Consider the following 26,225-nt stretch of genomic DNA (forward strand, 5'->3'; position numbering starts at 1 on the left):
TTTCAGTCAGTCTCGGTACAAAAAGTACTGAGGTTCATTGTAACCTCGGTACTTTTTGTACCGAGACTGACTGAAATAGCAAGACACGTTCGTACGTTTCCGTGAAAAAACGATGGAAAATAATTATGCAAGTACATCTGTAACAAATTAATGATTTTTACAAAAATTATGTTTTTTTTCCAGGCTGTCAGGCTGGCACCATTGCATGTAAGTAATTATATTCATATATCGTCGCTATTGACATGAACACCCGTATTCCGAATGAAAGAAAAGCGACATTTCCGTCAAATGATTGTTGCAGATATGAGGTTGAGTAAGTATAGCGACGATATATCGTCGGGTGACAAGCAAAAGTCACTAACTAACATCATTGAAATTATTGGACAATAAACCATGTTACAAGTGTAATAAAGTGCATTGTTACTTTAATTTTTTGATAGTACTTAGTGACTTTTGCTTGTGACCCGACGATATATGTCCCATATCGTATCAGACTTCAATTGTAATGAAATTTCAAGTGTTTTAACTATAGGTACACTTTTATTTGCAATGGCAAAAAGAATAGATAGTATAGAGGGGTCCTGTCATTGGAAATTTTGTAGTCACTGTAAATTTACTGCCATCTATCGACACACGACAAAAACTCAAAATGAAAACGCATAAAGTTATCAAAAAATGTATATATATGGATAAATGATTTTATTATTTTTATATCATTTTGATCCATGTTCATTCACTGATATCTATGTGTTAAAATTGTTAAATATGAAACGGTGTCGTCACGCCATCTAGCCGAGGATAGGCTAAAGGTGTGTGCGGCATCTATTCGAGAATGACTTTTACTTGAATTCGGAGGCACGTTTTTTCCTTAGACTTTATACGTCTTATACGAAGTTACATATGTCTTTGGCAATGGTCACTATGTATTTCAAGTTGTAAGTACCTTAACTACTAAGGGTGGTATTCCTGTCCAATACAAATTATATACCTGAACCTTCCTCAAGAATCACTCTATTGACAGGTGAAAACCGCATGAAAATCCGTTCAGTAGTTTTTATGTGTATCGCGATCATACATACACACATACAAGACAGACTTGACGGGGGACTTTGTTTTATAAAGTGTATAGTATTTTTCAAACTCGATGGGTAGGATGACAGCTGTCATTTCAATGCAATTTTGCGAGATTTGGCATTTTCAGGTTTTAAATTATATGGACATGACACCTGACGGGTGCGAAACTCGTCCCTTCGGGCAAACTCGGCTCCGTTCGGCTCAGCATTTTTCCGAGCAATTATTAGGGTTGACACAACTTGACGTCCCTTTGCGTGCACGACCACAGATAAGGTTATGGCTTGAATTTTGACAGCTTGTTTTTTGTTTGACAGCTCCTGACTTCGAACGACGACGTCGTGCCGAACGACGTGCCTCTAGAGGAGGAGGCGCCGATCGAGCAGACAGACTCGTAAGTTTTTTGTTTTGTTGTGTCCCACTGCTGGGCAAAGGCCTCCCTCTCTTTCATCCACGCGTCTCGTTGTATGGCAATATTTCCGAAATACGTCACGATCGTGCCGCCATCTCCTTCGAAGTCTGCCGTGACGCCGTGATGTTTGGTGTCCACTCGGTAGTTTTATTGGCCCACAAGTCGTTTGGCATACGGCAGACTCTTAAGTTATCGGCCAATTAACTAACCGGTAACTAACTAATTAAGTAACCGGCCGTGAACATACGGTATTATAAAATAATCCATACTAATATTGTAATTGCGAAAGTGTGTCTGTCTGTCTGTTACCTCTTCAGACAGACATTTACTTTCGTATTTATAATATAATATTATACACCGTGTTTTTATTGAATTCCGTTAACTTCGGGGTATAGTTAAGTACGTTTATAAGAACTAAATGGCATAGTTAATTTAAAAAAAAAAAAAAAATTTTTTGTTTTCTTTTTTGTTTTTTTTTTTGTTTAAAAAGTAATTAAATGTAGCATATAGCGTTGTTGTAACACGGGCATTACATTTAACTCAACCAAACAATTGAAATCTGTGACATATCAATGTCATTTCGTACATCAATCGACCGAGATTGTACTTAAGTTTAGTAGCAAATGTATGAACTCATTCTAAACACTAATCAATATGTAAGCCGGCCCTAAGGCAAGTGTACACGCTTGTAGAGGCCTTATAGGAAAAAAATAAATTATGGATTATCTCCGAAATGGACTTCATTAGAACATCGGTGTCTTTGAGAAAGTTACTTGATTTAAGCTCAGGAATGCACCCTTGAAATTAACGGAAATCAAAAAAAACACGGTGTATAACACTTTAAACTCTCGCGATTTGTACACATACTTAATTACACATCGGGTCTACCGCTATATAATTTCATTGTTTTACTCAGCTGAAACGTCGGAATTAAAGGTAAAAACAATGAAATTATATCGCGGTAGACCCGTTTGTGTAATTAAATAAATATAATATTAGTAGTAATGGAAAATACCCAATATGAGGAAGGACTAATTTTTAGTGTTCCGTACGAAACTTTGTTCACGGAACACTTATGGGATCACTTGTCTTGTTTTGGTAAGGCAATCCACTAAACAACATATGCTTTTGTGCATGGTTCTAAATGTTTGTGCCTTTTTAGGCTGTCCGAGGAGTATGACTATGAGGAGCCGCCAGTAACGCCTGAGGAAGAGGCCGCTTTGCTGCATTACGTCTGCGGTAAGTTTTATCATAGATAGTAAGAATAGAGTGTAGAGTAAGAATCAAGTAGCAGTACTGATAATTCCGCTTTTCGATGCTAGATGTCGACTACGAAAATAATAGTCGTTTTGGTACTAAAACTGATGTATGGAGTGAGCACTCTATGTATTTTTTTTCTCTATGGTTTTATTACTTTCTTTTAAGCGGGATTTACATTGCGAAATTGGTGGCGTGAAATTGATTTCGTGACATTAGTTTTTTCAACAGTTTCACGTGTAATTTAATATATTCGAAATGCATGCATTAATTTTATGAAAGCAAATCAAATTCGGGCCCGTGGGCGCGATTTTTTGGTGAAATTAGTGTCATGCAACTAATTTCGTAGTGTAAATGCGACGTGAAAACTAAGTGTCGCGAAAGTGTCTGCGCTGTGCCGACATGTAGCTTCGATACTGATAGGGCCATGGTCACTGCGATATTGTGAATTTCACGACACTAATTATTTCACGAATCTCCGTCCGTCGCCCCAACTATTGTCGAGTAGCAGTACTGATAATTCCGCTACTTGACGCTAGATGTCGATTACGAAAATAATAGTCGTTTTGGTAACAAAACTGATGTATGGAGTGAGCACTCTGCTTACTTATTTCATTTCTCTATGGTTCGGATAAGGACCTGAACCACAGAATAAATAATAGTACTACCGCGATACCGTATAGAAAGGAAACTTCCTACAAAACCGAAGTTTGACAGCGGTTCAGGGTCGAATCATGCTGTCCCTTTGTAATGGCACTATCCCTTTCGGCCATTTAGGGTTGTCAAAATTCAAGCCACTATCTTATCTGTGGTCGTGCACGCAAAGAAACGTCAAGTTGGGTCAACCCTAATAATTGCTCGGAGCAATGCTGAGCCCAACGGAGCCGAGTTTGCCCGAAGGGAGGAGTTTCGCACTCCTGCCTGAACTCATTGAACCTTAAGATGTCAACTGTAATGGTGTCTGTTTTATTGTAGAAGCGGAGCGGCTAGCATGTTCTCAAGAGCCGGAACAGTTCACGGCTGTGGAGGAGTGGCTGCTCGGCGTCTACCACGCGTGGTGCGAGATCAGCGCGCTCATGTACACGCTCATTGGGGCCAACATGTACGTACATGGACCATTCCATCTAAAGTTGTCCCTACACTTTTTTTAAAATTTGGGATTTTTTATGTTATTTCTACTCAGAATCACGAGCTCTTTTGATCCTAATAGGAGAAAAAAAGTGTCTATTCCGTGATCGCCATACGAAAAATTAGACATGCCCCGAATAGTGAATTTGGCCGAATACCTAATATTCGGCCCCTCTCTCCGCCGAATACCGAATATTCGGCATGACATGCGAACATTTTGAGTCACAATTATTATGAAAACTGTTCGCCAACAAAGCACAACGTTTGCTAAGATATATTTTTGTGTTGAACAGAATTTATAAATGTAGTCAGAGTCAATCAAATCAGACCCATGATAGAACTAAAATATGTATTTTGTAATCAACAAATGCTCAATAACGTGCCTTCGTATTTAACTACATTCCAAGAACACATTTTAAATATTAAATATACCTAGTTTTTGGTGTTTTTTTTGTGTAATGTTTATTTTTAGGTAGGTGCAACAGATATTCGGTATTCGGCCGAATAGTAGGCAACATTCGGCCGAATAAGGGGTCATCCATTAATTACGTCACACGAATTTCTAGGTTTTTTTACCCCTCCCCCCCTCCTTGTCACACTTGGTCACATTTGGCAAACCCCTCCCCCCTGGTGTGACGTCACATTTCTTCAACGAAATCGGCACATATTTATTTAATATTTTGTCAAAATATTTTTGACAAAAGAAATATTAGTAATTTTATAACCCAAAACTGATTAAGAAATAAAATTAAACGAATAAAAACGATTATCGTTTCAAAAACTTGTTATTTAACTGTGTAGCGAATAAAATAATTTAAATACATTTCGGTTACTGATGAAGTTAAAAGTGACGTCACAAAGTTTGTGACTCCCCCCTCCCCCTTGTCACAACATGTCACATTTTCTTGACCCCCTCCCTCCCCCTAAACGTGTGATGTAATTAATGGATGACCCCTAACGAATATTCGGCAAAGTGGCCGAATAGGCCGAATACCGAATAGTTGCCGAATATTCGTGGTATCTCTACGAAAAATGGCAACGGAATGGAAATAAACACCTTTTTACACTTTTTTTCTCCGATTAAGATAGAAAGAGCTCGTGCTTCTGAGTAGAAATAACATAAAAATTCACAAATCTAAAAAAAAAAGTGTAGGGGACATTTAAATAAAGCGAGGAAATGCTGCCAGCATCCTTGGCACTATGCCCCATGGGCCCTCGATCTTTAGATATAGATTTTTAGGTTTAGTTTTAGTTTTGTAGGTAGTTTTAATTTTAGGTTACTTTTTATTGTAAGTTTGGTGTTGTGTAACAATGAATAAATATAATAAAATTACCCACATAACTATTATAAATTCAAAATAGAGTATATGCAATCCTTGAAGGACTAGGGTTTTTTATAAACGTGGACTGTACTAGTAGAAATATTAACTGGAAGTTTATTAACAAGTAATTTAGTAAATTAGTTTATTAAAAATTGGCAGGAGTGTGGAGATGGTCCGCGAGGAGTGGGTGTACCGCGCTCGCTTCGGCTGCCACTGCCGCCTGTGCCTGTGCCTCGCCAACAACGCGGAGGCGCTGGCCCGGGTGCTCCGCCCCCTGCTCACGGCGCTCGCGAGAGGTAAATATTATATTTTTTTTTATTATTATTGAGAGCCTGTTGTGTCCCACAGAAAATTATTGCGGAAATAATATTATAACGATTCTAAATTGATATTTTTTAGGGAGCGAGACGATACCAACGGCGGTGGCTCTCATGCGTGCTCTGTCGCTCACGTCGGCAGCGGAGCCGTGTCGCTACGCGGCGTGGCAGCTGTCGCGGCTCAAGCGACACGCCGTGCACGAGACAGGTAACATATGCTGTCTCTGTCCCTCAGAGCCGTGTCGCGACTCAAGCGACACGCCGTGCACGAGACAGGTATATGCTGTCTCTGCAGACTCTGACCCTCAGAGCCGTGTCTGCTGGGCACACCTCGCCTTGTTGCACCCACTCTCAAGTTCTATCGGCTATTTGAGAAGTGGTGGGGGGAATACAAGCGACGCCAACGCTCGAAGTGGTGAAACTATGAACTTCCGTTGGGCGGCAACTCATACAATTTGGCAGCTGACAACTAAAAATAAGTTATTGGCAAAAATTTCATTTTTGGTACAAGCTTTTATCGCTGACTGTACTTTTCTTACGACAGACAACTAATACTCATCGAGACAATTCTAAAAACCCCTAACACAATTAGGTTGCGTTGTTTCATCACGGAGTTCCTATGGCCACCTCCTGTCTCCATCATCAGATCAGTTCGACAGTACCATATTATTGTATTGTCATCAGAACTACATACAGCTGCCAATGTTCATGACGCTACGATCCTTGGAAGATGGTTAAATTAGTTACCTTAGATTCCATTACAGTTAGTTACATACAGGTCGACCTAATAAAAGCTTGTTAATAAGCTGTGTCCCACACCCACTAGGTCGGTGCCACTGTCATGCACGGAGCGAATAGCAGTCCCATCAGTGGGGACACTCCTCCTTTCGGGCATTCTCGGCTCGGTTCGGCTTAACATTGCTCCGAGCAGTTATTAGGGTTACTTGACGTCCTTTTGCTTGCACGATCACAGATAAGATAATGACTTGAATTGGAAATTTCGGCAATTTTTAAATAGCCGAAAGGGACAGCACGATTCGCCCCTGAATCGCTGTCAAACTTCGGTTTTGTAGGAAGTGTACTTTCTGTACAGTCAGCAGCAGAAGTTGCTAAGCGGGCCAGGTGTTCAAAATGATCTTGACGCGACTTTATTGTTAAGAGAATAAGAGCGTGTCAAGGTAATTTTGAACATTTCTCCCGCTTAGCAACTTCTGCTGCTGACCGTGCGGTAGTACTATTATTTATTAGGTATGTTGTTCCATATTGCCGGCTGTTAACCCTTAAGGCATAAGGATGTCAGAGATTATGCAAAATTGAACGCTATCACTTTGAAATAAAGTTCAATATCAGGTGGGAAATATGTTGCTTCTGCCTTATAAATAAATATTACCTATAGGACATTCGTACACAGATTGACTAAGTCCCACAGTAAGCTCAAGAAGGCTTGTGTTGTGGGTACTCAGACAACGATATATATAATATACAATACATAGAAAACACCCAAGACTCAGGAACAAAACATCTGTGCTCATCACATAAATAAATGCCCTTGCCGGGATTCGAACCCAGGACCGCGGCTTCACAGGCAGGGTCACTACCCACTAGGCCAAACCAGTCGTCATATGATCGCTTAAATATGGTTATTGTTGTCAGGTCTGGCCATAATACATGAGCACCTGCTGCGGCTGGAGGCGGAGAGCGAGCTGACGCGTGACATCGTCAACAAGGTGTGCCTGTGCCGACCCGTCGAGGAACCGATGCAGAAAGAGTAAGTTTACTTTATTTCATACTAGCGACCCACCCCGGCTTTGCACGGGTTAACAATTATACATAAACCTTCCTCTTGAATCACTCTATCTATTAAAAAAAACCGCATCAAAATCCGTTTCGTAGTTTTAAAGATCTAAGCATACATAGGGACAGACAGACGGCGGGAAGGGACTTTGTTTTATACTATGTAGTGATTATATAATGTCTTGGCCAGGCGGCGTAGCACGGTCGCGTTTTTATCGCTTGTCACCATGCCTGTCACGTTCTAACAAGTATGTAAGTGCGAAAAGGACGCGCATAGTGATAGGCGAGAAAAATGAAACCGTGTAGCGCCCGCAAATCGTAGAATTTTATCATTTCATGGAATAGGTTTGACTTTTAACAATCAATTCTATAACGGCCTATCCTCCAAGGCCCAGCTATACAAATGAAAAATGCAAAATTTGCCACGGCAGTTTGAACCTATACTGTAAGAAATAGAGTTGATTTTGCTTTGTATAAAAATTGAACGAAACAAAACAAATGCAACTGTTCCAATTGGATATGAATGATATGATTTAAATTTCATTAAACCAAAGAGAATAGATAGTAAGAGGGCTATTGCCATAGTAAATTTTGTAGTCACGGTACATTTACTGCCATCTATCGACACACGATTAAAACTTAAAATAAAATTGAAAATATATAAATTAATCAAAATATGTATACGGATAAGTGATTTTTAATGTTTATTGTTCCATACTGACCCATGTTCTTTCACTGATATGTGTTCAAATTGCGTATTGGAATTAACAAAACTAAATCTATCTTACTCATACAAGTATATTGTTATACTTTCTCTTTCACACATGTAAACTATTGAATAAAAAACAACAGCCCATAGTTCCTAATCTTAAGGACTTCGCTTGTGCTTTAGTACCTTGGTAACTATGAATACGACCACACCTTGCCTTACAATATTACGATAATAAATTCTAACTCTTATAAATCGCTATGTGCCTTTTTTAAATATCAAACGGTGTCAACGCCATCTAGCCGAGAATAGGCTAAAGGTATGGCGCCATCTATTCGAGAATGACTTTTTCTTGATTTCCGAGCCACGTTTTTTTCTTAGACTTTATTTATCTTATACGGAGTTACATATATCTCTGATTAAACTGAATAAGTACTATAGTTAGGACCTTGGGCCTTACGAGGATATAGTAGTAGTAGTAGTAATCACTTTATTGTACACAACACAGGTTTACAAAAATAAATTACAGTAATGGAAGTACAAAGGCGAACTTATCCCTATAATGGATCTCTTCCAGCTAACCTTCGATTAGATGAGAGGAAAACTCCAGTCAGGTCAGATAGACAAACTTACGGGATGTACAGTAATATTTAGAAAAAGTAAACTAACGTATTGTCAACTCATAAAATACATAAATAATATATGAGCGTTTCTTTTATTTTTTGCCATTTTTATATACACCGTGAAATTTTAGTGGTTGTTTTCCCGCAGCGAGATGATTTTGAACATGATACTGAACAACTTTCCCCAAGGAACATACTTTAACAACTTTCACGGTGTATTGTGACCTTTTTTGCCACTTTTGTGTTATTTCTACTCAGAATCACGAGCTTATTCGATCCTGGTGGGATAAAAAAATGTCCCAGAGGTTGTTTTCGTATTGTGCTACTATTTCCCCATATACTTTGTATGACGGTAACAAAAAGGAAAGTTTGAAAAATTTAGGGAAATTTTTGGACACTTATTTTTCTCCTATAAGGATGAAAAGGGCTCGTGATCCTGACTAGATATAACACAAAAGTGGCAAAAAAGATCACAATAATAAAAATGGCAAAAAATAAAAGAATCACTCATATAGTACAGTAAAGACCGCGCACAAAACTATTTCTTAGGTAAGATCATCGATTTTATATATTACATTCGTTGCAGAAACGCTATGGAGAGGTTGTTCAAGATCTTGGAGAACTTTAAGGCTGCCTCTACAATCACATTTAAGGTGAGAAACGCATTGTCTTTCATAACATAATATTGTCTTCGGTTACCGCGATAGTTACTCATGAAACGTCGAAACGAAACGTCGGAATATTTTAATAATAAAGAAGCATTGACATATATCTAAGGACGGGCTAATGGGGCACTAAAAATGGTACTAGTTCAGCGGTGTTACTCACGAATTCCAGCCAATCGTGCAGTCTAACGCAATTAGTTGCGACCAATAGCGCGCGTGATGCGAACTTGTCAACTAATCGCTCGCGTGATGCGAACTCATGAACCAATCGCGTTGTACCGGTGTCACACCGCTGTACTGGCCCCTGTCATGCCTCATTATTATTACCCGTAAAGCCAGTCCCATATCTATGTCAATGTAAAGAAGTTTAAAATAAGTATAAGTTATACCACTATGCTATAATGTCAAAAATGTTGAAATTCAAAACGGGGTCAACTTTTCACAATTTTAGCACAAAGTCTTTAGTGTATTTTCCCCATTCCTTTTTGTGTAATATATGTATGTTTATCCTATAAATTTTGTATGTATTTATATCCTTTATCTTTCTGGTGCCTTGTTGTACATTTTGCTGCATTTGTCACCCTCTTTTCAAGCTCTCCTTATGTTGTTTTCATTGGCTGTGCTAAAACTGTATGTATGTGCAGGTGGACATAGTGCCGCCAGCGGAGTCCGGCGCGGGCTGCGCGTGGGCGGGCATGTGGCGCGCGCGCCTCGCGCGGTACCTCGCGCCCTTCCAGCGGTGCTCCACCGCGGCCCGCCTGCGCGACATGATGTCGCGGCCCGCCACCCGCGACCGTGAGTAACCCCTGACACAGTACCTCGCGCCCTTCCAGCGGTGCTCCACCGCGGCCCGCCTGCGCGACATGATGTCGCGGCCCGCCACCCGCGACCGTGAGTAACCCCTGACACAGTACCTCGCGCCCTTCCAGCGGTGCTCCACCGCGGCCCGCCTGCGCGACATGATGTCGCGGCCCGCCACCCGCGACCGTGAGTAACCCCTGACACAGTACCTCGCGCCCTTCCAGCGGTGCTCCACCGCGGCCCGCCTGCGCGACATGATGTCGCGGCCCGCCACCCGCGACCGTGAGTAACCCCTGACACAGTACCTCGCGCCCTTCCAGCGGTGCTCCACCGCGGCCCGCCTGCGCGACATGATGTCGCGGCCCGCCACCCGCGACCGTGAGTAACCCCTGACACAGTACCTCGCGCCCTTCCAGCGGTGCTCCACCGCGGCCCGCCTGCGCGACATGATGTCGCGGCCCGCCACCCGCGACCGTGAGTAACCCCTGACACAGTACCTCGCGCCCTTCCAGCGGTGCTCCACCGCGGCCCGCCTGCGCGACATGATGTCGCGGCCCGCCACCCGCGACCGTGAGTAACCCCTGACACAGTACCTCGCGCCCTTCCAGCGGTGCTCCACCGCGGCCCGCCTGCGCGACATGATGTCGCGGCCCGCCACCCTCGACCGTGAGTAACCCCTGACACAGTACCTCGCGCCCTTCCAGCGGTGCTCCACCGCGGCCCGCCTGCGCGACATGATGTCGCGGCCCGCCACCCGCGACCGTGAGTAACCCCTGACACAGTACCTCGCGCGGTAGTCGCTGACTAGACGCCGACGCTCAAAAGATGCTATTTGTGGGTTGTATCTAAAATGATATTGAGATTTATAGACCGCGAGCCACGAACAGATTTCAGTGTAAATGCAATGCAAAATTTGCACGCTGTAAGTCGGCAGAATTGTGCTGGACTAATATTTCGATGTAACATCTGTGTTAACCATGAATCTAGTAAATAAATTCAATATTACAATGACCAATAGCCTCCCGGGCGAAAACTCGTAAACTGGTCCACTAGAATTCATTATACATCGCCCGTATAATGAATTCTAGTGGATGTCAGCTGCCACGCCGTTGGTGGGTTGAGGAATGGCAGACACCAAGCGGCTTAGCACGGTCGCGTTTTTATCCCTTGTCACCATGCCTGTCACGTTCTAACAAGTATGTAAGTGCGAAAGGGACGCGCATAGTGATAGTCGATAAAAATGGAACCGTGCTGAGCCCGCAAAACACGTAAAAAAAATAGTCATCGCCTCCCGTTTGATACTTCTTCAGATGAAAGTTTAGATGATATACATGTTCATGTGATCAGCTGACGGTCTTGTCACCGTGATCCAACCGGCTGACTATTTTTTTAATTCGCGATAGCATCTAAACTATGATCTGACAAAGTATCAACCGGGAGGCGATGACTGCTCGGCGATATATGCTCCTGGCTTGTGGTCTATTAACCTTTCATATATATTTTTTTTTCTTATATAATATCTGCAATCAGTCGCAAGACTATAATCAGATTGGATCAGGGAAATATGTATGACGTTTCCAGAATGATAGGGCCATTGCCCTACCCTCCATTAAATATTTTCCTCCTTTCATATTTTATATTTAAATATCCTCCTTTCATATTTTAAACAGACATAATTGAACTATTAATAGGGGGTATCACTGCAATGTTCTGCCGCCAGAGTGCAGCACTAAGCTAGCTAGTAAACCATAGAGTAACTTATACATACTGTGCCTTCAACTGTTGTTTGATAAGTTTTCACAGACAATTAAATATGACATTGATGCATCAAGGCGGTTTGTTAACAAGGGCCTACCGGGAAACGCGGAAATCGAAATTTAGTTATCTGCCTCTTTATCGCTCGAATATGCAAACTTGGCAATACCACCAGGCCCCTATTTCTCCACGTTGACAGGTGCGACAATAGGGAGTATTACTGCAATGTTCTGCCGCCAGAGTGCAGCACTAATTTGTTTAGTAAGCCATAGAGTAACTTATACATACTAGGCCTTAAACAGTTTTTCGACAAGTTTTCACTATGACATTGATGCACCAAGGCGGTTTGTTAACAAGGGCCTACCGGGAAACGCGAAAATCGAAATTTAGTTATCTGCCCCTTTATCGCTCGAATATGCAAGAGTGATAGAGAGACAGAAACCGAACTTTCGATTGTCGTGTTTCACGGTAGGCCATGTGATTGACCTAGTGACGCATGATGTGTCATTGATGATGTCAGTGAGGTTTGTTTACTGTATGTGCTAGTGGTGCTACCTATGCAGAGCTTTGCCTAATATTCCCTATTACAAAACCGCCGGGATCTGTCACTGAACGACCTGACTTTAACCTACATTATTTGATCATGTAATGTTTTCATCTACCCTCAACTGGCTTTAAGAGCCATTTGAGGGTAGATTTTGTTTACTTTTATTTAGATACCTAAAGATACAGAGTATAACAGTGACGACATATGGGGCATTATCTATGAAAAGGGACCTTATTGTCGATGGCGCTTACGCCGCGCAGCGTCGCGCGGCATTGTTTTTATTTCGGAGCATCGTTAATAATGGCGTAAGCGCCATCGACAATAAGGTCCCTTTTCATCGATAACGTCACATATGCTCCTGGTTCGCGGTCAATTAACCTTTAATATTTTACACAGACAAATTGAACCATTAATTGTATTACAGTGAGCGCGTGGTCGGGGTACCAGCACCGCTGCGACTGCCTGACGCCGCGGACCGTGTGCGCGCAACAACGAAAACTGCTCTTGAGGTATGTTTAATTTTGGTGTCTCGAGTTTTTGCGGCCTCCATGTTTGATTAGTACGTACAGCTCAGTTCAAAGTGGGGGGAAAAAGGGGGTCAACATTTTACAAGCTTTTTATTAACTTGGAATATACCTAATTATCTATGTTATGTATGTTTGTAAGGGTCAAATCTTGCACGTTAAAGAACCCGAGCCTAAAGTATGGAAAATGTGGTTTCAGTTAAATGTCCTGGGATTTTGATACGTTATAGATTTCAGTGCCCTGAACAAAAGTCTCTACAGATGATACCACTGTTTCAGAGTGAAGCTGAAAATTAGCATACATATGTATGTCGGGTGACAATGCAATATTATTTATTTATTTATTTATTAATATCACAAGAACGGTTACAGTACTTATACCAATTACACTTGCTACTACTTATACAATTATATCAATAGAATTTTAAAAAATTAACCACATCATAACATCATTAAAAATTATACAATTATAACAATAAAATCTCACATTACAAGTTTTCCATTCATCACCTATTATATCACATATCACACGTTCATTCACTCTCACTATAAGCGAGGCACCTGGACATTAGTTTAGGCCACTTATCCATGAAAATATCCACTTGTGGATTCGTGCGCAGGAGTCCGTTGAGTGAGTTGATCATGTCGCACAGCGGCGAGTTGCGACGCGCAGCGGTCGCGCGCGGTCCTGTACCGTCCCACAGCTGTAGGTATGGTCGCCGGCGAGAGTTATTCGGAGGCACAACTATGCAGTTGAGAACATTGTGTAGCTCCATGCTGTTAGTTTTGTTACTAAGCACCTTACACACTGTTACCAACCGCTCGCATCCTCTACGAACCTCCAATGAGTTAAGACCTAGAAAGCCAAGTAAATACTTAGTTGGATACATAAATGGGTAATATCCATAGAGCTTTTTGTAGAAAAAGCGCAGGAACGCTTTTTGGACCTTTTCTAAAATAAGCTTATACTTGGCCTCACTAGGACTCCAGACACAGGCGCCAGCTTCCAGCTTGCAACGAACTAGAGCCGTATAGAGGAGTTTGATGACGCCGGCATTGTGAAAGTCCCTAACGTTCCTCATCACGAAACCTAACCTCCGATACGACTCTTTGGCGAGGCTATTAATGTGCTCATGGAATGTGAGCTCGCGGTCGAACTTGACTCCAAGGTCTTTAACTGAAACTACACGATTTATCGCCTGAGCGTTTATCTCATAGTTAAAGCTAATTGGACGTTGACGACGTGTAAATGTCATTATTTGGCACTTGCTGTTATTGAAGTGAAGTTTGTTCGCGACGCTCCAACGATATACCCGATCGAGATCCTCCTGAAGCTTTAAGCAATCCGACTCCTGCTCGATACCCATCACCAGCTTGAGGTCATCCGCGTATAGTAAGCATTTGGCGTACTTGAGGTCACTCACAAGATCGTTCACCATGATTAAGAAAAGCAAAGGTCCGAGGCTTGATCCCTGACTTACGCCCGATCGAGTATGGTACGGAGATGAAATATAGGGTCCATATTTGACAAATTGTGTCCTGTCTTTTAGATAGTCAGCAAAAAAAGCGAGTAGTTCGTGGTTGAACCCTATACCCCATAGTTTAGTTAGAAGTACGTCATTGTCAACGGTATCAAATGCTTTCTGGAAATCGAGATAAATTACATCAGCTTGGGTACCGTTATCAAGACACTTACTGATGAAGTCAACATGAATCAGTAGATTAGTATTCACTGACCTGCCTGACCTAAAAGCGTGCTGGGCGTCGCAGATGAATGGATCGATTTGTCGGTAAATTTCCTTATGTAAAATAGTCTCAAAAGTTTTAGCTGCTGAGTTGAGAACGGCTATTGGTCGATATGGAACCATCGAGCTGATTTCATGATGGAGACACGAGGTAGCCATAAGAACTCTGTGATAAAAGAACGCAACCTAATTGCGTTTGAAGTTTTTAAAATTGTCTCGATGAGTAAAAGTACAATCAGCGGTAAAAGCTTGTACCAATAATGATTTTTTTGCCAAAAACTTTTTCAAATATTCTTTTTTGTAGTGTCAATACCAGAGTTGGCCGAAACGTTAATGCAATTGAAAATTCTTGCCCATTAACCAGCATAAGTTGAACTATCAACTGTAATCGTCCGTTACCATTTACGGTTCAATTTGTAATGGTTAATGGTCAATAGCAATTAACGTTCGGCCAACACTGGTCAATACCCTGTTTGTCGTACTGTATTCTAATTATTCTTTATTTGGTGTCAGGATCTCGTTCTTCGGCATGATGCAGGCGGTGAACGAGTTCAACAGCAGCAAAGAGCACGCGACGCCCATAGAGCCCGCGGGGGAGGGGCTGCAGCAGGGGGACGGCACGGGGGCCAAGTAGGCATTTGTTCCACAGAGTACTCCGCCTAACATATCGTCAGGCGACAAGCAAAAATCACTAATTCCTAAAAAAAAATTAAACAAAAATCGATCTTCGTTTAGTACTAAAATGGTTAACTAATGGCTATGAACTAGTGTTGGTACTTAGTGACTAGCTCGTCACTCGACGATACGAGACAATCGATATTTTCGATTCCCGTACAAATTAGGTATGGAAGCGCGACCGGTTATTTCAGTTGCGTCGGCAATGGTGACCGCTACTCGTATAAATTAGAAACAGGATTTAGGGGTGTACGGTACGGGTTACGAAATGCTTTTATACAAGACGTATGACAAATATTTCAATCAAATGAGTAAGGCTCCCCCCACATCTAGCGTCTTTCGAGCGTCGGCGTCTGTCGGCGTCTGGTCAGCGCTATGGAAAATGACGTCGCTGCATAGTTGCGTTGACGTTGCGTCGATGTTGCGTCGACGTTGCGTCGAGCAGCGGCCATAGAGTTGTAGACGCCGACGCTCGAAAGACGCTAGATGTGGGGGGGCCCTAAAACTCGAGACTAATACTGCCAACAGAGTATTTGACTGTATTTAAAATAAATTATTTTACACCATGCATGGAATAAAGCACCAGAAGATTAAAAGAAATACGCGCGTAGACAGCAGTAATTTTTAGACACAAATTAGAATTTAAAACCCGTATAAAATTATAAAGAGTAAGTAATTTGATCGTGAAGTCACATGCTAGTGTTTCATATAATTATATTCGTCACAACCGTCGGTGGCTTTCAATGTAGAATGAGTGACGAAAGTAGAATAGGACTAATTTAAGAACTTGACGAAAAACTAACGGGACGACCCAAGACGATACCTTTTTTTTATATCGAACAATAGTTGCTTAGTCAGGTTTTGAATCGATGAAGTTACTAGAGAAAGGTCTCATTCTTATTTTTTGGTATTATGATCCAAAAAAGTGCTTACTGTTTTGCAAAACTACTGGCTGAACCTGACACTTGAAAGTTTTTCAAAAGTTTTTTATGTCTTAACAATATTGTTACAACACAGGCCTCCAGACACGGAGGGGCAACCGGCGACGAAAGGCGAGGGAGCGAGAGAGCAGGATGAGCAGGACAGCGACAAGTCCACCGGCGACTTGGACGACCGTAAGTCACAGACAAGACATCCTCAAGACTGAGCATAGTAGCTCTGCCCCCTCTGCCACAAATATACGGTATTTTTACTCCATTTTCGAGTCAAGTGTCTTTGTGTGACGCCCGTGTCTTTGAACGGACCAATCACGGCACGGGACTCGCTCACCTCGTCCCCCGCACTCCTGTATTTTTGGCAGCATCGGTTTCATGAAATAATTGCTCTAAGCTCCGTATAGAGGATGCCTAGTCTATGCCGTAAGTTTTTATTATATATTACCCCCTTATTCATGAATCTTTACAGGCCCAATTAAATTATATTATGTTTTATCCCTTTCTTACAAATTCAAAAGTCTAAATGACAGATAAAGACAAACGATTCATAGCTAATTCAAGCCAGTAACGTGTTTATGAATAACGCCATTAATGTTTAATAATGACATGTCTGTATAACATCCATAAATTCCATATTTTAGAAAGAGGCACCGGCAGTGAATATAGGTTAACCTTTTATAAACCGCTTTTACAATACAATACAATACAAATATTGCACACCTCATTACAGAAAACAATACAAATAATACAGGAAGAAGAGGTTAAACAACAGGAGGTCTTATCGATAAAAGCGATCTCTTCCAGACAACCTTTAGGTAGCGGATATTAATAAATTTATGTCATGTCAGTAAGTGTTTCATATTCATTATAAGAATTCTAGCACAGAAAAAACACAATACAAAACAGTATAATATACAAATAAAAATAAAATAAAATAAGATACATATACACACACACGAACCATCAGCACACCACCACCACTTACCAGGTTATACCTTGATATTTTAAAATTAGCCTAAACTTTTTTAAGGTTTAAGCCCATCCGAGAAACATTTACTCACGTATACTCTTTTCTCCAGTGTCGGAGTCTGATGGCGGTTCGGGCTCCCTCGGCCTCTCCAGTTCATCGTTAGACTCGGCCTCGGAGCTGCTGCTGGCGGCCGCGGCGGCCGTGGAGTCCGGCTCGGAGGACGCGGCGCCCGGCTCGCTGTGCCGCACCGTGCGCCATCTCATGCGCTCCATCGCGTCTATAGAGAGGTAACATACGCGGCTAGCGAGGCCTATCCAGCTCGCTGGACTCGGCCTCGGAGCAGCTGCTGGCGGCCGTGGAGTCCGGCTCGGAGGACGCGGCGCCCGGCTCGCTGTGCCGCACCGTGCGCCATCTCATGCGCTCCATCGCGTCTATAGAGAGGTAACATACGCGGCTAGCGAGGCCTATCCAGCTCGCTGGACTCGGCCTCGGAGCAGCTGCTGGCGGCCGTGGAGTCCGGCTCGGAGGACGCGGCGCCCGGCTCGCTGTGCCGCACCGTGCGCCATCTCATGCGCTCCATCGCGTCTATAGAGAGGTAACACACGCGGCTAGCGAGGCCTAGCCAGCTCGCTGGACTCGGCCTCGGAGCTGCCGCTGGCGGCCGCGGCCGCCGTGGAGTCCGGCTCGGAGGACGCGGCGCCCGGCTCGCTGTGCCGCACCGTGCGGCATTTCATGCGCTCCATCGCGTCTATAGAGAGGTAACACACGCGGCTAGCGAGGCCTAGCCAGCTCGCTGGACTCGGCCTCGGAGCTGCTGCTAATAGTTGTAGTAGTAGTTAAACACTTTATTGTACAAAAAGAAACATAAAACATGAAAGAACACACATCATTTGTACAATCCCTTTCAGGGATCTCTTCCAGTTAACCTTTAAGCAATTGAGGGAGAATTGGAGAATATTGGAATAGTTGTCTCTATCTAAAGTAAAGTCCGGCATGTCGTCGGCCAAAGTATACCTCTTAACCTCATTTAGGCCAGCTTGCACTATCCCACTAACCCGGGGTTAAGCGGTTAAACCGTTACCCCAGTGTCAAATTGTACTGGTAACCATGGTAACTCCAGGTTAAACCCGGGTTAGTGGGATGGTGCAAGTGGCGCTTAAAAGTAGATTACCTGCTCATTTGTACAGTCAGCAGCAGAAGTTGGTAAGCGGGCGAGGTGATCAGATTTACCTTGACGCGCTCTTATTCTCTTAACAATCATCATCATCATCATCATCAGCCTACTCTCGTCCACTGCTGGACATAGGCCTCTCCTATTGCACGCCATTGAGCACGATTTGCGGCAACTCTAATCCAGCTTTTGCCAGCCGCCTTGCGAAGGTCATCGCTCCATCTAGTCGGTCATCTAGTCATTCTTAACAATAAAAAAAAAAAAAAATAAAAAAAAAAAAAAATAAATAAAAAAAAAAAATTAACAATAAAGTCGCGTAAAGATCATTTTGAACAACTCGCCCGCTTAGCAACTATTGCTGCTGACTGTATCATCGCTCACACTCTTTAACTGTCTATCGGACCTTTATGCCTTTATGCCTTTTGTATTAAGGTCCACCGATGGACAGTTAAGAGTGGCGCTGCTTGTACTATATTTATCTGAAAGAGAACAACCAGGATCATATGCATATGTATACTTCTCTGACCATCCCGGCTTCCGTTGTAATGTATCATTCTAATAAGTGATTTAGTTTCCAAATACATCATATGATATTAACTCACATTTATAGACGGGGCTGTAGCGAATTTATTTTATTTTATCACCTTTATTCACCGACGTCGTTTAACGACGGTAATAAAATAAATTCGCGATAGACCCGTCATAACATACATACATATAATCACGCCTATTTCCCGGAGGGGTAGGCAGAGACCACGGATTTCCACTTGCCACGATCCTGACATACCTCTTTCGCTTTCTTCTCTTTCATAACATTCCTCATACACGCTCGCCGGTTTAGGGTGCCCTTGACCTGGCCTTTCTTCAGGATTTCCCCGATCTGATCAGAGAAAGTCCGCCGAAGTCTACCCCTTCCACCTCCCACTTCTACTTCTCCCTTATACACTCTCTTTGTTAGCCTTTCACTCATTCTCTCCACGTGTCCAAAGCATCTCAACATACCTTTCTCAATTTTTGTCACTACGTCTACATTCAGTCCACACTTTTCCCTTATCACACTGTTCCTAATTCTATCTTGCAATCTCACAGCACACACACCCGTCATAAATGTGAGTTAATATGTGTTCAAAACGCGAAAGTTTTAAATATTACATCATAACATCATATGATGTCAATAGTAGATATAAATGCCTAGGTTCCGAATGGTGCCAGGTTTTTAGGCGAGTAAAATCGTATCTAGTATTGACAAGACATTGACGTAATATTTTGTGTTGTAGGTTGATGGACAGGGTGCTCCAGCATTGCGACGAGTGGCCGGTCGCGCAGCACTGCCGCCGCGGGGACGAGCCGCCCGACGACGGCAATGCTAGGTAAGCCTCCTTCAGGATCACTTGTTGCAGGTTGATGGACAGGGTGCTCCAGCATTGCGACGAGTGGCCGGTCGCGCAGCACTGCCGCCGCGGGGACGAGCCGCCCGACGACGGCAATGCTAGGTAAGCCTCTTTCAGGGTCACCTGACCTGTACAGTGAAGGTCTAAAATATCGATACGCATAACGGGCCAATAAAGGGGCCCACTGATTAACAGTCCGACGGACGGTATCGGCCTGTCAGTTGTTCGGAACTGTCAAAATTTTGTTCTAACTGACAGGCCTATACCGTCCGGCGGACTGTTAATCAGTGGGTCCCTTAATAGGTATCCACTACCCTAACCCCCCACAAGGTGGACTGACGACCTGGTAAAGGTCGCGGGAGTCCGCTGGATGCGTGTGGCGCAAGACCGGTCATTGTGGCACTCTTTGGGGGAGGCCTATGTTCAGCAGTGGATGCCCTCTGGCTGATATGGTGATGATGATGACCCTTAGGGTCATCATCAAAGGGTTAGCCTTTGACCGGCAAAGACTTCAACTGATGCGCGCGCTACAGCCCAACCAAACGTCGAGCTTTCCGACAAGGTTTACGATGACGCACCGCGCACGATAGGCGTGGCATTCAATGGGTTACATGTCTGTGCAAAATGTCTAGGCAATAAGGTTGTGTACATATTTTTGGCGATGTTGAAATATTAACCCTAACGCTAACGGATATATATTTCCCACATACAGCACTTCAAACATGCGTTCTATTTCCGATGAGTAAGACTGGCATTGTATTGACATTTCTTAAATGTCAGCCTAGTAAAGGGTAAAACCAAAGACATATGTAACTTCGTATAAGACGAATAAAGTCTAAGGAAAAAACGTGCCTCGGAATTCAAGCAAAAGTCATTCTCGAACAGATGCCGCACACACCTTTAGCCTATCCTCGGCTAGATGGCGTGACGACACCGTTTCATATTTAACAATTTTAACACATAGATATCAGTGAATGAACATGGATCAAAATGATATAAAAATAATAAAATCATTTATCCATTATATATACATTTTTTGATAACTTTATACGTTTTCTTAGTCGTGTGTCGATAGATGGCAGTAAATTTACAGTGACTACAAAATTTACAATGACAGGACCCCTCTATACTATCTATTCTTTTTGGTAAAACATAGTCAATGTTTGCAAGTGCTTTGTAACGGTCGTAGTAGTAAATTATTTCATGTTCAAAAACGCATACCTAACTTAGCTCATACTGCAATGTCAAGTTTTCTATGAAGATGTCACGTTTATTGCGGCACTATCACACTTGGTCACATGAAAATCAGCGTAGCGTCTGATGGACTCTTCAGAAGTTTATAGGATATTACAGCATATTGGGAAGAGTGTTAGCGATTCAGACACAGGTTCAAATTCGGCTTTGGTGGCTTTTTCTTTAGTAAGGTAAACGTACTGGTGCTCGACGCGGTCCCAGTACGTGTCATCTTGAAACTCAAGTCATTGGCAATAGAGGTGACAGCAAGGTGCCATCTATTGGGCATTAGCATGTCGAGCACTAGTACGGTTACCTTATATCCGTACACGGCGGGAAGAAGTTGATAACTGGCTAAATTGGAACCTTATGTAATTTTATTTTAAGTTCAAATTTCTTCGATAGAATATCTCAAGTTATCAACTTCCCGCCGTGTACGGATATGACAACTATGTTTATTAATATGTTATGTTACATTGTTATTTTGACGACCGGTCTGGCCTAGTGGGTATAGTGACCCTGCCTGTGAAGCCGATGGCCCTGGGTTCGAATCCCAGTAAGGGCATTTATTTGTGTGATGACACAGATATTTGTTCCTGAGTCATGGTTGTTTTCTATGTATTTAAGTATTTATATATTATTATATCGATGTCTGAGTACCCACAACACAAGCCTTCTTGAGCTTACTGTGGGACTTGGTCAATCTGTGTAAGAATGTTATTATTTGTTGTTCAGGAAAAAGGTGGACATGGGCTTATCAGAGGTGGACCGGAAGTTGATGGCGATGTACCGACGGCTACCGGAAGTCCATCGTCGGCAGCTGCAGGTCTACCGGAAGCAGAAGAAACTGTCCACGGTAAATAATGCTTGTGGCGCTTTAGGCGCTTAGCACACTGCATACGATTCGGACGTCGTTCCGATGTGCGAGCGGGAATAATACGTGCGTAACGTTGTCTCGCTCAAACATCGAAGCGACGTGCGAATCGTATCCAGTGTTCGCCTTAGATGCACTGACACGAATATTGGGGGTCCGATTAACTAAATCTTTGATACCGATATGTCAGATTATTTTGTACTTATTTGGATGAGATTAATTCAGGATTGGGACAAGTGGCGTAATATAATTTTAGTTCTATTACTAGCACAATCGGGTTAACCTTGAAATCTCTGGAACAGTTCTGAAATTCCTTATGCACATGGACCACAATACTCTGATGAGATGTCACAATTTTTAAGTAAATTGCGCAAATGTCTGTATAGTCGCGGACGGTCTAGAACGCAAAATGACTAGTGTAATATTTTGCCTATATTCCTTTTAGTCTACATCGCGAACGGTCTAGAACGCAAAATGACCACTTATTTATATCACTAGGAGCAGAAAGAAACAGCACAGAATAGGAGCCCCGCGACAGCGGTGCTCCGTCGACATCGCTAACGTAAAGATAAAATAAAACGAGTAGGCATTTTGCGTTCTGGACCGTTCGCGATGTAGGTAGACTAAAAGTGATATAGGCAAAATATTACACTAGTCATTTTGCGTTCTAGACCATCCGCGGATAACCCCAAATATCCGATTTGGGTTCAGCTACATCGTACAGAGTTTTATTCAGCGTTTTCATATCGTCCAATCCGATATAGGATGTTGTATAGTTGGACAACCCTAGGAGAAAAACAGTTGCTAGACGGTGCCCTATGGCATCAAGTTACTTTACATTTACACTAACACTTTCTTTTAAATAACAAACAATAATTAAATGAATAAATAAGTATATAAAGGCACCTTTTTAGAGTTCCGTACCCAAAGGGTAAAACGGGACCCTATTACTAAGACTCCGCTGTCCATCCGTCCGTCCGTCCGTCCGTCTGTCACCAGGCTGTATCTCAGGAACCGTGATAGCTAGACAGTTGAAATTTTCACAGATGATGTATTTCTGTTGCCGCTATAACAACAAATACTAAACACAGAATAAAATAAAGGTTTAAGTGGGGCTCCCATGCAACAAACGTGATTTTTGACCGAAGTTAAGCAACGTCGGGCGGGGTCAGTACTTGGATGGGTAACCGTTTTTATAGATAATGGTACGGAACCCTTCGTGTGTGAGTCCGACTCGCACTTGGCCGGTTTATTACTTTATTTGTGGTCGTATTCGACATTCGATATCGTAACGGACGATCTGAAACGCTCTTACGAGATGATTAGGGCCACGCCACTAGTGTAGCGCGTGAGTCGCTCGATGGCTAAGTTGTCTGGTGTGTGCAGGTGTGCATGCAGCTGGTGGGCGGCCGCGCGCCCGCCCCGCCGCCGCCCGGCTCCCCGCCGCCCGCGCCGCCGCACGCCGCCTGCCGCGCGCTCTGCCCCGAGTACCACCTGCAGCGGTTCAAGGAGGTATACTAGTAGTATTAGTAGTGGTTGTAGACCCACCTTACACTTCTCCTCACTTCGCTCGTGCCGTTGCTACAGATAGCGGTTCACCTGACACACTCCTCCTCGCTTCACTCGTCGCAACTATCTTTAGGCACCGTACGCTCTGCCCCGAGTACCACCTGCAGCGGTTCAAGGAGGTATACTGTCTACTAAACCAACCTTATACTTCTCACTTCGCTCGTGTCGTCGCTACAGACAGCGGTTCACCTCACACTCCTCCTCGCTTCACTCGTCGCAACTATCTTAAGGCTCCGTGCGCTCTGTCCCGAGTAGCCGAGTGTCCATCTGCAGAAGTTCTCGAAGGTACGCTGTTTGCTGACAGTTTTCCGAAAACACTCATCACTTCGCTCGTTGTCGCAGCTGTCTTTTGGCTTTATCGACTCTTCTGCGATTATATTTTCCTCATTTCCTTTTTAGCTTATTAAATGTAAATAAAAAAAAAAACAAATTAACGTTCTGTTATAGGACGGCCTCCGTTGGAGTTTCGAAGAAAACTCTTGAATACAACCCAAACAGTTTATTCAACCAAAATACACTGCACAAACTTACACACTAAAAGATTTAGGATATTACTAGATCTATGTTAAAGAGTAAATTACGAGTGACCATGTTTTTACTGTTATTCGAATTTTCATACAGTAATATTGCTGTCAATGCTTCACCTACATTTTAGTTTTACCTGGTAAGCAAAATAGTTAGGAGTATATATAACAGTTCGTTACAAAATTAACTGCCTGACTCGACTCTTACTAACAGTGATCCTAAACTGAACATCACTTAAACTGTTATTTGCTTTACAGGTCAGACGCAAAGTGATGCACATGAGGGACCAGCAACTCTACTACCACAGGCTTAGAATGTGGCTAGAGGAACAGCTGCGGAACGAGCGCGAGAGAGAACGGGACAGGTACATTGTATTTTACACACACCAATATGTTTATTATTCACACATACAGGGTGATTCATGAGACGTGTGCAGGACTAATCCTGCACACGGCGCCTAATTGATAGATCACCGTCGTATTTAGGTGAAACAATCACACTTTTTCCTATTTTTTAACTTTTTGGTGAGTGCAAATTTAATTCTCTACAATCATGGTCACCTTACAAGACCTAATTAATAACCATAAAACCTATTTAACCGTAATGACAGCATTTTGATTACGAAGAAAATAAACTGTCAAACTTGAGTGAGATACGAGTTTTCAAAAGTAACCAGACAGTGACATTCAATTTGACACAGAATATCGGTAAGTAGTTAGTATTCTAATTTTAGGGTGACCATGCATGTCGTAAATAAATTAATATTGTTTTTTTCAACACGACTAGAAAATTAACGTTAACGTCACTAATACTGATATGAAACAGTTGCTTATAATTTACAAAATGCGCGGTGTTGATCCTGCTCACGTCTCCTGAATCATCCTGTATACTGCCAGCGGGTTAGCTAAAAAGCGCGTTATCAGCTATAAGCGTAGCGCGTAACTCACGAGCCTACTCGAAAGCCAAATGCCTATGATAGCAAATCCTATACAATCAGGCCCACAAGAACTAGAGGCCTGGCTGCGATCATCAAATCAAAGACCTTTTTATAAAAATAACCACGCCTGGTTGTCGCCCATGGGATATCGTCTTTACGAATGCCCTTCATTGCTTATGTTTTGTTCAGTTCTTATTCTGTTTTTAATGTTGCAGGTCGATGTTTGCTTGATATGTATATAGATTCGTTTATGTTATTTCAGTATGCCGGAAAGCAACGTGACCCTAGTGGACGACATACCCCGCCGCAAACGTCGAAGCAGCAGCCCCAAACAACGTTTAGGCGCCGCGCCTAAACGGAAACTGGCTCCCCCTTCCCGCCCACACCGCATCCTGCAAATGCTCAAACACAAGGCTCCCGCGCAACTACTCAAACTCAAAGACGATGATAACCCGGAGGTCGAACCGCCGGAAGCGTTCCCTTTAGAGAAGGTAACACATTTCGCAGTTATATGGTTTTTTTTCTAGCATATACGTCTAATGGTAGCTACCTCCCCCCTCCCGCCCGCACCGCATCCTGCAAATGCTCAAACACAAGGCGCCCGCGCAACTACTCAAGCTCAAAGACGATGATAAACCTGAGGTTGAACCGCCAGAGGCCTTCCCCCTAGAGAAGGTAACACATTTCGCAATTATATGTTTTTTTTTTAGTATAGACGTCTAATGGAAACTGGCTCCCACCTCCCGCCCGCACCGCATCCTGCAAATACTGAACCACGAAGCTCCCGCGCAACTACTCAAGCTCAAAGACGGGGATAAACCTGTGGTTGAACCGCCAGTGGCATTCCCTCTAGAGAAGGTAACACATTTCGCAGTTATATGGTTTTTCCTAGCAACGTATAGACGTCTAATGGTAGCTAGCTCCGCCCTCCCGCCGCACCGCATCCTGCAAATACTCAACCACGAAGCTCCCGCGCAATTACTCAAACTCAAAGATGACGACAAGCCTGAGGTTGAATCGCTAGAAGCATTCCCTCTAGAGAAGGTAACACGTTTCGCAGTTATATGGTTTTCCTAGCAACGTATAGACGCCTAATGGACGCTACCTTCCCCCTCCCGCACCGCATCCTGCAACGCATCCTGCAAATGCTCAAACACAAGGCGCCCGCGCAACTACTCAAGCTCAAAGACGACGACAAGCCTGAGGTTGAACCGCCGGAGGCCTTCCCTCTAGAGAAGGTAACACATTTCGCAGTTATATGGTTTTTCTAGCAAC

General features: G+C 43.1%; 1 protein-coding gene across 1 annotated transcript in view; it reads left to right on the forward strand.

The window, feature by feature from the left end:
- The window catches only part of LOC134802161 (uncharacterized), a gene marked incomplete at its 3' end in the record, with an annotated part of 69,718 nt that overhangs the window by 11,509 nt on the left and 31,984 nt on the right, over positions 1–26,225 (forward strand). Inside the window, exons 6-27 of the mRNA XM_063774755.1 lie at positions 184–207; positions 1,389–1,465; positions 2,646–2,722; positions 3,716–3,842; positions 5,350–5,486; positions 5,590–5,715; positions 7,161–7,275; positions 9,220–9,286; positions 9,943–10,093; positions 12,826–12,910; positions 15,184–15,300; positions 16,363–16,460; positions 17,360–17,537; positions 17,569–17,691; positions 17,723–17,845; positions 17,877–18,008; positions 19,699–19,791; positions 19,822–19,914; positions 21,781–21,901; positions 23,306–23,431; positions 24,271–24,377; positions 25,213–25,441. Coding sequence (XP_063630825.1) covers positions 184–207; positions 1,389–1,465; positions 2,646–2,722; positions 3,716–3,842; positions 5,350–5,486; positions 5,590–5,715; positions 7,161–7,275; positions 9,220–9,286; positions 9,943–10,093; positions 12,826–12,910; positions 15,184–15,300; positions 16,363–16,460; positions 17,360–17,537; positions 17,569–17,691; positions 17,723–17,845; positions 17,877–18,008; positions 19,699–19,791; positions 19,822–19,914; positions 21,781–21,901; positions 23,306–23,431; positions 24,271–24,377; positions 25,213–25,441 — 2,526 coding nt within the window. The remainder of the gene's footprint in view (positions 1–183; positions 208–1,388; positions 1,466–2,645; positions 2,723–3,715; positions 3,843–5,349; positions 5,487–5,589; positions 5,716–7,160; positions 7,276–9,219; positions 9,287–9,942; positions 10,094–12,825; positions 12,911–15,183; positions 15,301–16,362; positions 16,461–17,359; positions 17,538–17,568; positions 17,692–17,722; positions 17,846–17,876; positions 18,009–19,698; positions 19,792–19,821; positions 19,915–21,780; positions 21,902–23,305; positions 23,432–24,270; positions 24,378–25,212; positions 25,442–26,225) is intronic.

This window comes from Cydia splendana, chromosome 24 (genome assembly GCF_910591565.1).
Source record: "Cydia splendana chromosome 24, ilCydSple1.2, whole genome shotgun sequence".
Taxonomy (NCBI): domain Eukaryota; kingdom Metazoa; phylum Arthropoda; class Insecta; order Lepidoptera; family Tortricidae; genus Cydia; species Cydia splendana.